The sequence below is a fragment of the Fusarium oxysporum genome, chromosome 2 (genome assembly GCF_000149955.1).
Source record: "Fusarium oxysporum f. sp. lycopersici 4287 chromosome 2, whole genome shotgun sequence".
In the NCBI taxonomy this organism is placed as follows: domain Eukaryota; kingdom Fungi; phylum Ascomycota; class Sordariomycetes; order Hypocreales; family Nectriaceae; genus Fusarium; species Fusarium oxysporum.
This window is the reverse complement of record NC_030987.1, coordinates 5,099,547-5,113,463: the sequence shown is the minus strand read 5'-3', so window position 1 is coordinate 5,113,463 and position 13,917 is coordinate 5,099,547. Positions and strand designations below refer to the sequence as shown.

At 45.9% G+C, this 13,917-nt stretch overlaps 4 protein-coding genes across 4 annotated transcripts; 3 read left to right on the top strand and 1 right to left on the bottom strand.

Moving 5' to 3' along the window:
* Positions 1–696: 696 nt before the first annotated feature.
* Positions 697–1,287, top strand: FOXG_22253 (uncharacterized protein; the record flags this gene model as incomplete). The annotated part of the gene is made up of 1 exon (XM_018402652.1): positions 697–1,287. One exon carries the CDS (start codon positions 697–699, stop codon positions 1,285–1,287), a length of 591 nt encoding a protein of 196 aa, XP_018256523.1.
* Positions 1,288–1,341: 54 nt separating this feature from the next.
* Positions 1,342–2,957, top strand: FOXG_15893 (uncharacterized protein; the record flags this gene model as incomplete). Its single annotated transcript, XM_018395999.1, has 2 exons — positions 1,342–2,310; positions 2,373–2,957. 2 exons carry the CDS (start codon positions 1,342–1,344, stop codon positions 2,955–2,957), a joined length of 1,554 nt encoding a protein of 517 aa, XP_018256522.1.
* Positions 2,958–5,487: 2,530 nt separating this feature from the next.
* Positions 5,488–6,721, bottom strand: FOXG_15892 (uncharacterized protein; the record flags this gene model as incomplete). Its single annotated transcript, XM_018395998.1, has 2 exons — positions 6,599–6,721; positions 5,488–6,551 (listed from the first exon to the last, which is right to left on the bottom strand). Exon 2 carries the CDS (start codon positions 6,280–6,282, stop codon positions 5,488–5,490), a length of 795 nt encoding a protein of 264 aa, XP_018256521.1. The 5' UTR covers positions 6,283–6,551; positions 6,599–6,721.
* Positions 6,722–11,133: 4,412 nt separating this feature from the next.
* Positions 11,134–11,393, top strand: FOXG_22252 (uncharacterized protein; the record flags this gene model as incomplete). Its single annotated transcript, XM_018402651.1, has 2 exons — positions 11,134–11,185; positions 11,296–11,393. The coding sequence occupies 2 exons, from the start codon at positions 11,134–11,136 to the stop codon at positions 11,391–11,393; spliced, it is 150 nt and encodes a 49-aa protein (XP_018256520.1).
* Between the last annotated feature and the right edge of the window lie 2,524 nt (positions 11,394–13,917).

Genomic DNA, 13,917 nt, shown 5'->3' with positions numbered 1-13,917 from the left:
ATCTTGACGTGTAACCAAGGCTCAATCAGAAGTTCAAGGCTACCCCCTACTAATACTTTTGACCCGTATTCTTGACGCACGTGCCAACTGCATCTAGCTTTAGGGGTTTATGAACGGTCTCAGCTGTCGTCGCGCCCCATGACCCTTGTAGAAAGATCAATGCGTGCATTCTATTCCTTTCCTGATCTTCAAATGGACGCCAACGTACCCGTCAATTGCCAGAATCCCGACAGCAGCGCACCTAGTGCTTCACCTAATAACTCGGATGCTTCGCCAGACGATTGGAAAGCCTTCCCATGGCACAAGTTTCCGGGTTTCTCGATTTCGGAACGCGTTGGTGTCAGACATTACCTGTATTCGGTCCATTGATGCAGATTGGTATATTCATGTTGTGTTCTGTTGAATTCTGCCCCCTAGAGGTTTTACCATTTCGGTTGTAATCTTAAAGTATCCCTGCTTGCACGTGTCACCCAGTGCCTGTTCCACAGTAAATAGTGGTTAAAGAGAGAAAAGCGGAAACTTTGGGGAACAGCTGGTCATCGTCTTTGACATTTGCGAAATGGGGCATCACGGATCAATACTGATCCGCGGGTCTTCGGCTGTCTGCCGGACCCCGCCAACCGGGCATAGTCGCTTAAATGACTACAACCTTGGCAACCGATGCTATTTCAAATTTTCATTTTTTATTACTTAATCATGACTCCTAAGCTTCCATCTGCGCGCAAACGCGGTAGGCCGTCACTAAACGGCGCCTCATCATCACCAGATTATCCAACCCAGCGAGCGTTACACGCAGCGCAGCGCATTCATCAAGCATGTGGCATGTGGCCAACTGAGTTCTGCAAAGGTTTTGTACCTGAGACTTGGGGTATTCGACTTATTGAGGGCCTTTCCGCGTTGGTCTCTCTGGTAGTTGCTGCTGAGAACGTGGAGCTCGACGAGGTGCGCCATAGATTGAAGGATTTCGCTACTAGCCATCCGAGCTCAGATCGCCCGCGACTTCGTAAGTCAGATATCGCAAAGGTGCGAAAGTGGTTACGCAGGATAGGAATTGATACTAAACACACACGGCGATGGAATGGGCATGCGGATGATCAAGTTGATGAGGATAAGACTGCGGACAGTGATAGAACCGAGGCAAACTCTGAACCGATTGATGAGATTATCGCGTTAGGCCCTCGAGAACATCTCGGCAAATATAAAGATAAAGATAAAGAAGAGACTGAAGAAGATCCCGACTTGACTGTCGAAGAGGAAGAGAGGGCCCCTCATGAACGAAACCTTTAGTCGCGAAACAGAGACATCGGTGATATTCCGGATGATGAGCCTATAGAGGACACCATGGCGGCCAATCCCAGATCTGCGCCCGCCAAAATCAATAGGCAATCCAGAGGCAGTCCTATCGCCTCCAGCTCCGGCTCCAACGCAGCCGAGTCAAGCGCCCGCCCCCGGCGCAGCTTTCAACCACCATCTTGCTTAGTTCATGATACCCCCCAGAGCTCTATTCGCCGTCCAGAGGGACCAGATGAACAAGTTTCGGAGTCTTCTGCTGCTATAACTCCGCAGGCTTTTCAAAGCTCAACGCAGCCGCGCGAACCACCAAGCTCCCAAACGATGGCTCCTCTCCCCTCTGCTTCTCAGAACGCCCAGGGTGCTCAACGATCTGGTATGCAACCGCTCAAGCAAAGAGCGTCATCTATTCTGGGCAATCCTCAGACTCCCGTATCTCTTCCTGCGACAACTCCACAGGGCACTATGCGCCCTCCGCAACAACCAGGCAGCCAGGGATCAGCAACCGCGGCTCAGAACTCTATACAACTTCGTGCACAATCAGCAGAATCTCTACCTACACGCCAGAGCGCGCGACAGCCTGACCAACGATCAAGTAGCCAGCCATCAATGGCTGCTACGAGTTCTCAAAGCTCCTCGGCTCCTCGCGCACAAGCAAGCTCGCAGCCAGCACTGCCTCGTCGTACCAGTACTACTTCTCAGACCTCCCAGACCTCTCAGCAGCAACCGAATCACCGACCATCGGCGTCTACCAATGCGACTCCTCAAGCAACTCTATACTTTCACCTAAGAGGCAGTGAACCATCGACACCTCGTCTCATCGCCCCTGCTGAGGCTAACAAGCGCCCTGCTCCGTCATCGCCAGTAAACACATTTACATCTGCCAACAACTTCGTCAACCAGACAGCGGCGAGCATTTCAGAATCACTCACAGCCTCTTCAACCAAAAGACGAAAGACTGCTGACGTTCGACGCCCATGTTCACAGGCGACTAGATCATTGGATTGGAACGCTCTTCTTGTAAGCAACATTTGCAAATACAGTCAATCCGATGAGGTCGTCATAAACTAACTTCCTTTCAGCCCACCGGGGACGAATTCAGAGCAAGCTTGAAGGCCGCTTCGGCTGCCTTAGAACCTCATATCAAGAGCTTCGAAGAACTCTTATCATCCATCAACGACGAACACCGCCGACTCACCGCCGTTAAGCGCAGCCTCAGACTTACAAAGGGCAAGCAAGCAAAGGACCAGGAAAAAGCCCAAGACGCGCTCAAGGATATAGAGAAATTAATGACAACCGAGAACAAGATGCTCAGGGACCTAGAAGATCTCTACAACAAATATCCTGGGGACAACAAACTTCGCACATTCCTAGATAAACGAAGAAGAACGGTTCTCAAACATGGAGAGGTATATACCGTAGTCAAAAGCCAACTTGACAAGAGTACTGCTGGACTTTTCAAAACCGACAGCAAGATTGCGTTGGTTACCAAGAGGATTGGGCAGCTTGACGCTGAGAAGGCCGAGGTCATGAAAGAGAAGATAGGGATTAATACAGCGGCGAAACGATTGATGTTTATGTCTCGTTTTATGGAACCCGGCTGGCAAGCTAGACTAGCTATGGTTGAGGAGGCTTTGGGGGAAGAAGTTATGCGGTCTGCATTTTGATGGGGGTTTTATTGTTGTGAGTGGTGGTTGAAGTTGTAATATAGGGATATCAGCTTTATTAAGCGTGGCGTTGGTGCGGAGGGGATACCTTTAGTTTATTGGGACAAGTAAGGTATTAAAAGAAAACTGTCGAGATTATATGAACTTGCTATCGTGACCCAAAGGTTAAAAGTACTACATGAAAAAGATTAGGCATTGAGTGCTATTACGCTGAACTCATGTTAGAGCCATGATATATTTATGAGATGGTTCTTGAAGAACTGACTCTTCTAGTCAATACCTAGCTATGGAAGAAGATGCAAGCCACTAACTCTAACTTCAGGCTTCCAACAAGATAACAAAGAACACTATCTCCAGTCAACAGACTGTCACTAGTGTCTCGACATCACTAATAAGTTTTGAGTAATCCGAGATCAAGTCCTTTGAGAAGATGGAAGTCAGCGGGATATCCTAACCTTTGAAAGGCTTGTCTTGCTTACCAATATGAACTTGCTTACTTGAAATAAACTGGGTCATCCACTTACTTGACTTACTTGAAATACTTGACTTGATACTTGAATTGAGGTCAGCGCTGACCTCAGCTTCAAAGGAGGATGTTTCCGCCTTTGTAACAAGTATATCAATGGGTTGAGGTTGTACTACCTGTTGAGACAGTGTGACTAAGGTGGTCCGACCTACTGGTGGCTGGGATGTGGGTACTATTTAAGGAGCTGTGCTCCTCTCAGGCACATGTAACTTAGAACTAGCAACAACACAATCAACCATGTTTTTACTTCATCACTACCAAGTTGGCGAGGGCTATCCAAGCCACCAGTTCACGCCACATTAGTGGTTAAGAAGCATCATGTCGCTGGGTAGGCATGATCTTCACGGCCTCAGGAATCGCCTGCGTTAGTAATCTAGCTGTATGCTCCAAGTAACTCTGCGGAATGGAATACCCCGTACGAGAGACAACAAAAAAGAACAATCAATACATTTGCTGCTGCTCATCACATTCACTTCAACCCTTTAAGCACGCTCAGTACGACACATACTAATAAACCAAACAAGATAATAAGAACTAATACAGCATAGACTCTGGTAGACGGACCAGGCTTCAGCTGCTGAAGATGGGATGCTGAACACTTGGAGAAGTCGGCCTTCACGCAGGACTGTCGCAGGGACAAGCGAGGCTGGGGAGAGTGGCAAGGTGAAAGGACTGGTAAGGTTAAGGATGTCAGGGTAAAATGTGGGGAAAACAATGTAACGAGATACAACGTTGTGGGCCCTATGAGACGTATCCTTCCGGACGGAATGAATTCATTCATTTATTCATTCTTTGTTGGTTGATGACGGCTGTTATTACCAAGTCGTTCTCTTTCCCAGCAGGATAGGAATCTGTTTTCAGTTGGGGCTTTGGGCACGGACTCATCACGTCTCCACCACTAAGCGCCGTCCTGACAACGGCCAACTATAACTATGCGTTCCGCTAATTTGGGTAGCGTCGACCGGGGCGAGTTTTGATGGTTCCACCTTGTCAATGTGGCTACATATGTTGGCGAGAGAAGATCTGCAGGTCTGCAGCCTCGTCCTGATCCAAAAGTCGTCCTCACTTCCACAGCTATGGCCGTGGGTGGAAGCTAGACGCTTAATGTTGTGGTTCAGATTAGTTCGTTTGATATTAAAACAAAGTGTGGGGCCTTGCAGGGTTTTGGAAGGGCTAAGCATGACAGATGTTGGCTTACTTGCCCAAAAGCAGCATGTTGCATTGAGAGACTGAACACAAGGGGGCAACAAGGCTGCTGCAGGGGTCAGGGCAGCACGGATCTTAGCTTACCTTAGCTCCGCATCAGTTCGCTAAATCAAGGGTCAACGCGCAGACGTAAATTCTATATCTCTGCGAAAAGCGATGTTACATGCGAACGAGTTGATTAAACTTGCATGCATGAGCTCCTCCACCCGAGACTATGATTTGGTTTTCATCCGAACTCCTATTTCGAAAGTGAGAAAGATATGGACAAAGAGAAGCCAACTTATCATAGAGTTAATCCTATTGTGTTTATCTTTTCGTCAGACGCTGCTACTCTCTCAGTCTATGTACATATCAACAACTTCCTCGCCGTTACCTTTTGCCTATATTATGAAAGTCTCTCAGATACCGCGGGGAGGCGGAGGGTAATCTGAGTCATTTTTGTGTGACCGGTATCCGGCACCTACCACATATTGATACATCATATGGGCTATCCACCCGAGCGTTTAGCTCGGTCAGCTGCCCCTGGAAGCTGGACCACCTATAAGGCTAGGTACTTCACCCCGGGTCACTGCCCTAGCGGCACGTAAGTAGGAAGGAAAAAGAAATTAGTATTATGTAGTTTTGAAGCCTGGCGCCACTTGTTTGTTTGACATTTCTTTGACATCCCTCGTCTCCATATACATCGAACGACTGGGGGTATCTCCGCAGCATCCTCCGTAGACCCGTCCTAATCCTGCATTACTTTTGCTTGCATCGCATGGGGGTCTCTGCCTGCAAAAACAAGATCGTTGACTGCGGCTATTCTACCAACGTTTGCATGTATCGCTGGGACTCATGGGCGAGGTAGTTCTGTATGAGGGTGCAATTGCATCCTGACTGCTGTAGAAGTTGCATCTTAAGCTCATACACCTCGACTGTCAGGTCGGCCACGCAGGTGGAAAGATCGCGGTTGATACGCTCCAGGTCCTGCTTGCTAGACTCAAGCCCCTGCTGTTCTTCCCTCTGCTTGATACGGAGCTTGTTGGCAGCAATTCTGTTTCGTTCCCGGATTTTTTTCATGCGATCATTGTCCTGTTGGGCTGCATGAGCGCCGTTGCTGCTAGTATTGCTCGTGCGGCGAACAGGTGAATATTTTCCCGTCTTCTTTATCTGTGGATTAATATCTCGATCACCCAGGGGAGTTCTTCCAGTGGATTTGCAAGACGTCAGGTCGTCAGAGTAGCAATTTGTCTTTCGATCTGGTGTCCTTTGTGGCGAGGGTGAGTGCCAATGGCCCTGGCCGGGTGATTCCTTAGAAATTCCATGCTCAGAAACCGGAAACAGGGGTATATCCTCTACGACAGGATTGCGACTGCTCCCCGTGTTCATATAGTTTATCTCATGGCTGGTATACTGCCAACGGCGTGTCAAATCAGTGTTGTCGTCATGTAGGGGGCCATAGATCAGAGGACCAGTCTGCGTATAAACACTGTTTGACGTACTGCTCTTGTCTTTTGATAAATCAAACGGGACTAGCTGGTTTGGCCACCACCATTGCTCCCATAGAAGGGACTCAGGAGAGTAGGATGTCCCGAAGGTCGAGTTGCCTCCCATGTCTATCGGCCTCCTGAGGGCTCTATCATCCGCGAGGTAAAGAGAGATCGCAGGGTATCTCTATACAAGACGTTCAGCTTATGGTTAAAGCAGCAGGAGAAGAGCGGAAGGGAGCTCTAAACATCCAGAAGCGCCTTAATACTCTTTGGGCTATTGTTCTGTGCTACTGATGGTGATTCTGAGTAGGTGGAGAACCGTACACTGGAAACTCGGGATGACAAGGGGTAAAGAAGCTGATGGTCATATAGGTCGTTGCAAATGAAGCGGCCCTGCAATATATTAATGGAAATTGAATACAGTACGCGGAGCGACCGACAGTGAAGCTTGTTTAATTGGCTTGGCCCGATCAGGTCTCGACGAGTGGCAGGAAGGGAAAGGCCAAATTTGAGCTTGTGAAACGGCATAGATAATAACCCATATCTCAGTACTCCATACTATTTGAACGGATAGGTAGGGAAGAACTTCCCTTGAAAAAGTGCCTGATCTTTATAGCTAAGATCCTCGATCTCGCATCAGGTCTAGAGGCCAATAACCCGACTCGCCATTTGCCACGAGGGACGGCGCGAGAGGGATGAGGGGCGCTAGCAAGGTATCTGGATCACCGAAACATGCAAGAACCTGATTCAGACTATCTGTGCGCTCGCTCTGACGGGCTGGAATGCTCTGCATTCCATCCACACCAGCTCACAAAGGCGATAGTTAAATGAGATCAATATAATTAGTGGGGCTAGCCTGGGCCTAGCCCTGTAATGTTGGGGACCGTGCAAGAGTTTTTGGAACCTCCGCCCATAGGGTAGCGGAGGTTGAAGCATGTCTATGACCTCCACCCGTGAAGTTGAAAGGGTGTACTGTCCTTAATGGAGGGTTATTTAAGTTAGCTGCTTGGCATAAGCCATAGGGCTCAAACATGCAAACACCCCTAAGATAAGACGGCGAGACAGGACAAGAGGAAACCATGGCTATGGTCAAAGCGAAGAATCGTGTTCGACGTTGTTCTGGGATAGACTACTGTACTAAGGGAAATTTCAGCCTTTTGCTGAGTTGCTCACATTTTGCCATAATTATTAGTTCCACCGCCTTAATATGCACTTTTACGAGCACGGACAAAGACTCGCTGAGCATACACATGGACGGGGTTTACTTCCCTAGAAATCTTACTAGGCGACTTACCCGGTAGGGTAACGCCAACCTGGTCTAAGAATGTGGACCTTCGGCTTGAAACAGCCACTATCAACAGCTGTTTTTTGCCGCTTCGAGGGCAGTCAAGTGGATGTGATATAAAAGCTAAGCTAAGGGGCGGCAGCGTGTCATTGATAACCTGTTTAAGTCCTCCCATAATGCTAGTCAGCCAAGGCTTAGGTTTCGGCCTGGGGATGAATGCATGCCTATTGAGCAGCATCAACACGTCTCTAAAGGGAAAATAATTAAAAATTGAATTACGTATCAGGACGTTCTTTCTCTGTGTGCAGAGGGCATGGGCCTAGTCGAGCCGCCAAGACCAATCGCTCATCCACAACATCCGGGCCAACGGAAAATCCCGATGTGCAAAGATTGGAGTACGTTCCTCTTATTTTTAACTGGGTCTGTGCCATCTATCGGGAGCCTGTCATGGGAGTAATCTGATTGGTTATCGCTGAATCAGGCCGGCATGAGCTGACTTTCATCTGTCTCATTTTTGTACACAGCTATGGCGGCTTGCTGGAGGAGACGTTGGCCAGATTAGATTTGGCATGCATATCGTCGTTTCTGCGGGTTCTGGTGCGCATTCTCGATCCTCGAAGGAGTCAATAGGAGGGTTAAAAGAGCAGCACTCGGCGATGCTCTATGCCAAGCGGTGATGACGTCTGCCGCAAAAGGGTTTCAAGATGACAAATTTTCCAACGCAACTTTCCCCCAAATTGTACAACTGCGATATTCACATTCCCACAGATAATTAGATGGCACCATGAAGCTTCCATATCTCCTCAACTCTAATTGTGGCGAGTCGACAAATATCGAATCGGCTGTCCTGATGTTCGGTTTGATAGCAGCCTTACTCCTGATTCGATCGATCGGGGTTCAAACGAGCCACACAAGCCACGCGACTCACCCTAAACGTATTAAGGACCATTCATAGCGCGGTTTTATTGACGCATTTAGCCGCTGGTCGCTTTTCGCACTGTGTTAGGAAGTGCAGTCAGGCCCTTAGGGCAAGCTCACAGCGGAACAGGCATCTTAAAATTGCAGACATCATACCAGTAATAGCTCACATTTAGCTGGAAATTTAATAGTAACCTTCTTTGTGGCTTTTACATGAAACATCTTGCAGGTTTCCTTGCAGATGATATGATACGTTGGAGAAGTCCAAGTACAAGTCATCCTGGCTGGGAAATGCCGGGTGGTTATCGTTTCTTTCTTTCTTCTTCTTTTTTTTTTTTTTTGTTCGTCTGATCGGCCTCATGATGCCCAAATTTTCTACTGGGGTAAAGGTGTTCTCGGATTAACGTGGATACTGACAGATCGCTTTGTGCCCCAACGTCGTGACGCGTAATTGCAATGCAGTCAGAGACATTCCTGCACCACATGCCATCAATTATTATCCAAATTGGCTGAACTTTTGACTATGAAGCCTTCAAAATTGATCGAGACTGCTAACCGAAAAGGTTGCGAGAGGTAAAAGAACCCGCGCTCCTTGACTGATGCCCATGTTCAATGGCAGCAGGATAGTGGTTGGAAGCATGTGATAAATGACATGCCACATATATCTGGTTCACGGCCTAGCTAACTGTTCCACTGGGCAAGTTGGCAAATGGCAGCGCATATCATCTTGTGCTGCTAGCACCGAGGGGAGACTCTATATACACAGCCGCAAAGTAGAAGGTCGAATGACTACAGAGAGCCTAGAACTTTGTGTACGTTAGTAGTGAACCATTGTCTTACAAGAACGGCCAGGCAAATGTAGAGAAGGAGGCCTACAGCAGCGAGCTCGTCATACCGTCCAGCATACAATATCGTGGCTCACGAATAACCCTAGGGCTGAGCTAGACCAGGCGCCCCAAGAAAACAGCTCAACACCAGCTTCACAGCCAAAAAAAAAAAAAAAGAAAAAAAAGGACTTCTCGAACGCGAAGAAAAAAAAAGAGACTCACAATACATCTGACACTTCTGAAGGTAGCGGTAGTAGCACTGGTACCAGTACTCCGTCGCTATCTGAGGTAACTAGCCCCAGCCCTGCTTCACATAATAGCCACACGAGTATTAGTTCAAAGTTTACATCCATGGCACCCACGGCTTCGACAACATCGAATCGTCGGAGAAAGCTTCGCATTGCCTCTCGAATATCAAAAAACAACCATAGTAAACTCAATGAAATGGCTCGCAAGGGTATACAAGCGCTGGAACGAGAGAACAATGAGCTCCAGCGCGAGAACCTCGAACTTCAAGGCAGCCTTCGACAACTTAAAGGACCTGCCTCCGACGACACCGTATCCTCGTCTGACCTAGAAAGGCCATTCAATTTAAATAAATGCGTCCAATAAACAAGTTGTTTGACCTCCAATTAGTGGAGGGTTGTCATCTCAGCACTCAATTGATGTACCATTTCCGGTCGGTCGACCCCAAAACACCGGGGCGCTCAGACTATGCGCGCACGCGACTCCCGGCCCCCAAGGCCCACATGGCAATGGCGTGGTCATTTACAGGCTGAATTGCATGGCCTTAGTGAAGGAAGTGAGCGTTATGCAAGGGTCCACACGGGTGAGCTTGTAGGGATGACGTTGGTAAGGGCCAGAACGTTGTCCCTCGAGCTGGGTGCGGTGTTGTTTATATTGCGCAGTAGTGCTCGGTGAAAATTTATATATTATATATATTTTTGTAAAAACTTGGTTGTTCCTTGTTGAGATGGGAGTTCTTCTCGGGTTTATATCTCTAGTTGATTTCATCTAAGACTTTCAGACTAACAGTCTGAAACCTGAAGATAAGGGGGATTCCCAGTTTTCAACATACGGGACTTGCAGACAGGGCACTGCAGCGCTTACTTACAAGGCTTGCAGTCGGCGACACTCAAGAGCATGCAGTCTTGATGAGCAACAATGGTGCAAGGATAAGGGGACTCTGGACGACGAAGAATTCAGATGGGTTAGCTCCATACATTGAACGACGACAAATCTACTCCTTGATCAAAGGTAGTCACGGGCTCGCTCCCCGTCTCTAATACACCACGAATAACGAGGACTTGGCCCAAGCATGCATAGACGACATTGGTGGCAGGGATTGCTGCCAACAAAATTGTGGCTCTTGGGCAATGCGGCTGGGGGGCGTAGTGCTCATCAGGGGAAGGGCCCCTGTAAGCGTGCATGGGCGAAGACTCCAGCATGCCAAAAACAAGTACGGTTGGGACACGGACCTGTGCACGGATACGTTGGCATATAACTTTGTCATCATAAGGTCTGTGCTCAGCCCAGTAGGTAATTTGAAATGTTTAATCAGGGGGAGTTGCTTAGGAACTCGCGAAAGGCCACTTACAGCTCGTTTGTAGAGAAAGGTCATTAACTCCTCCCGAACAAAGGACCAATGAATTTTCCAGTGAGGAGGTGCATTTAGAATCTGCCCAAAATCTAACCCAAGTCAGCTCTATCCATAAATGTGCCTCGCCCCAGATTTCTCCAATGAGCCATTCGATCTTTCATTTTTCTTTCTCCAGTGTCAGATTCTATGACAATTCGATATCGAAATCTAGCCATTGCGAAGCCAGTGCTGATAACCTACCCAACTTAAGCTTGAATTATCAGCCCAAATAATCGATACTTGCCAAATTTCGAGCGCCGATATTCTCTCAATTTCTTGCCGACCTCTCACAGTTGGGGCATCAACATGGGTGTGTCTCGATGTATCAGTGCTAGAGTCTTGGATGAGTTAAGTCGTGGTAAGTGACCATTAGCCCCTTGTACTCATGCCTATCGACTGCCGCTAACAACTGTCCACAGTACTTGAGTTAGCCCCTCAAGGTAACGACGCGATGAGTTGTGACAATAGCACTGGGCTTCAATGTCCCGAATGCTCAGACAGCGAGAACTGCCGACAGGGCTGCCGTCAGATCAATCAAATCAGATTGGGACCCAAATCTGATCTGAACTGATAGTTCACCATTCGAATCTGATCTGATCTGATTGATTGATTGATATCTGATATATCGTAGCTCACGTGAAGCTTCCCTCGGCCTTATGACCCTACCGTCGGATTCTAATTGGCCTGGTTACTCGAGTACAGGCCTCTGAGATTAACATATCCTCCCCTAACCCAGTTCTTCAGTAGCTGGATTAACTTAATGCTTAATCTAAGTAGAGAATATCGCTGTAAGCTAACAGTAAGCTTTGCAAGACTAAATGCCTTCTTGCAGTCGGTTAATATGGCCAGAATAGCAAGAACATCCAGTGCAAACCTACTTAAACGTAGGAAAGCATTGCTATAGTTAATCTACTAACGAATAGGGTTATCTAACTATTCTGGTTCGAGCCTGTAATACCGTTTAAGTTCACTGCCTATTGCTGAGAGCTTAGGTTGCCGGCTTTTTATCTACTGCTTAAACCTACTCTGCTTAGGTCAGGGCATTAACGAGGGCGTAATAAAGGCACTCTCAGAGATATTATTATTATTTCTCGAATACTAACGCTTAAATAGACTTAATGCCGTCCTTTGCATCCCGAAGCCATTGTAGCTATTCTGGGGAAGTCTAACTGGTCTCTAGCCACCGGAGGCCAAGGTCCGGATTCAGAATAACAGAAGCTATAAACAGAGGCAACTATCCGAAGAGTATAGTACTTATTCAGCTTAATCTAAGCATTATTTATACTTGCCCTAATACTAGCGTGCTCCTGGCCCTCTATACTGGCAATATTACTTCTTAAATAAGTATTATCCTGCAGGTAGTCTTCTTGGGAATATACAGGAAGCATATCTTTATTAAACTATAAGCTAGCAGGTAGATAAGCCATTTCGCGACGGCGGCGCAATAGTGTAATTTTGTATCCTTAAAGTCGTAATAGTAATCGTAACTGCTATAAGGCTTGCTCCCGGATTTATCTGACTGTTGGTTGCCGCGAAAGTATTAGTATTATACCTATGGCCGGTCTAGCTTCCTCCCCCTGGGTTATATACTGTTCTTCCGCGGCCAGATTAGTAGTTTAATCCTCGTAGAGAACCCTTTAGTTTTCGAGATGTTCTAGGATAAACTCTATTCCTGTTATGACTTCCTAGAGCCGGCTGTGACCCTTGTTTATACCCTATCCCTGTGTTCTTATTGTCATATTATAGACTGGTTCTAAGATATAATTAACTTCCCTAAGGATATTCTAGTTATTAGATATTAGAATATTAGCCATAGGAACCCTTTTTAAGGCATCTGCTTCTAGCCCTAACTCCTAAATAAAGCTATTAAGCTTAGACTACTTAACTAAGGCATGCTTAATTATTATATAAGTTAAGTTCTATCTTATAGTATTATTCTATATAACTTTGAGCTTGGCAGTTAATTCTTCTATAAGCTTATATATATCTACCTCCTCCTGCTCCTTTGTATATACTTTAAAAGCTTTAGTGCGTTATAGAGAGGCTCTCATTAACTTAATAATATTATAAAGCTTCCTAACTAGACCATTAGCTCGCCAGTATTTAATATCTTCTTTAACCTGCTCTAATATATTATAAGACTTAGACTGAAGTTTAAAAGAAGCTATATTATTATCATAGAGGAAGGCTTAGGCAATAAGGTTTAAAATATAACCGAAATATTATATCCTTTATGCCTCTATATCTGCTTAAGTTATTAAGGCATTAAGAGTTATATAGAGGTTTTATAAGTAAATATTATTACTAGCTGCATTATTACAGATTAAGACCCTAAGCTTACTATTAATACCCTAATTATAGACTATGTTCCTTATAGTATAAGCGATATTCTTACTAGCATAAGATCTAATCTGCCTCTTAAAAGCTAGCAGCCGGCTTTAATATAAGTATCTCTAATTAATAAAGTAACTAAAGATAGAAATAAAAGCTAATCTATTAGGAGAGGTCTAGAGGTTAAAGCTAAGATATATCTAGGTAATAGTATTATTAAGTTCCTCCTTAATGGCTGCTTTCTTTAAAACTAGTATATCTTCTAGATCTTTCTTGGTTATAGTTTAACCCTAGGGCACCTAAGCATAAAGATCAGAGTTAAGCTGACAGAATAGCTCCTGCAGATAGGTACTCTTAAAGGCAGTAAAGGGGAGATTAGAATTAATAATATAACTAACAGAGAGCTCTCTAATCTATGCTATCTTTGCTCTAGGAAGAAAGAAGGAAGAAAAGGCAGGCTGTTTCTTAGATGTATTTCTCTAGAGATTAATAACTAAAGAGTTACCAGATAAACCCGCTTTAAAGGTCTTAGTAATCCTATAAGCTCTAAGAACCATTAGTAATAGCCTAGAAATAAGAAGTACTATAAACTTAAAAAGGTAAGCTAATGCCAATAATATTAACTAAGTATTAAAAAATCGCAGTATATCCTTATTATTGCAGAGCTAGTAATACTAGATATCCCTACTAGACGTATTATCTTTCCTTAACTCTGCTAGGAACTAGCTATAGTTTCTAATCTAGCTTTGCCTGCCCTCT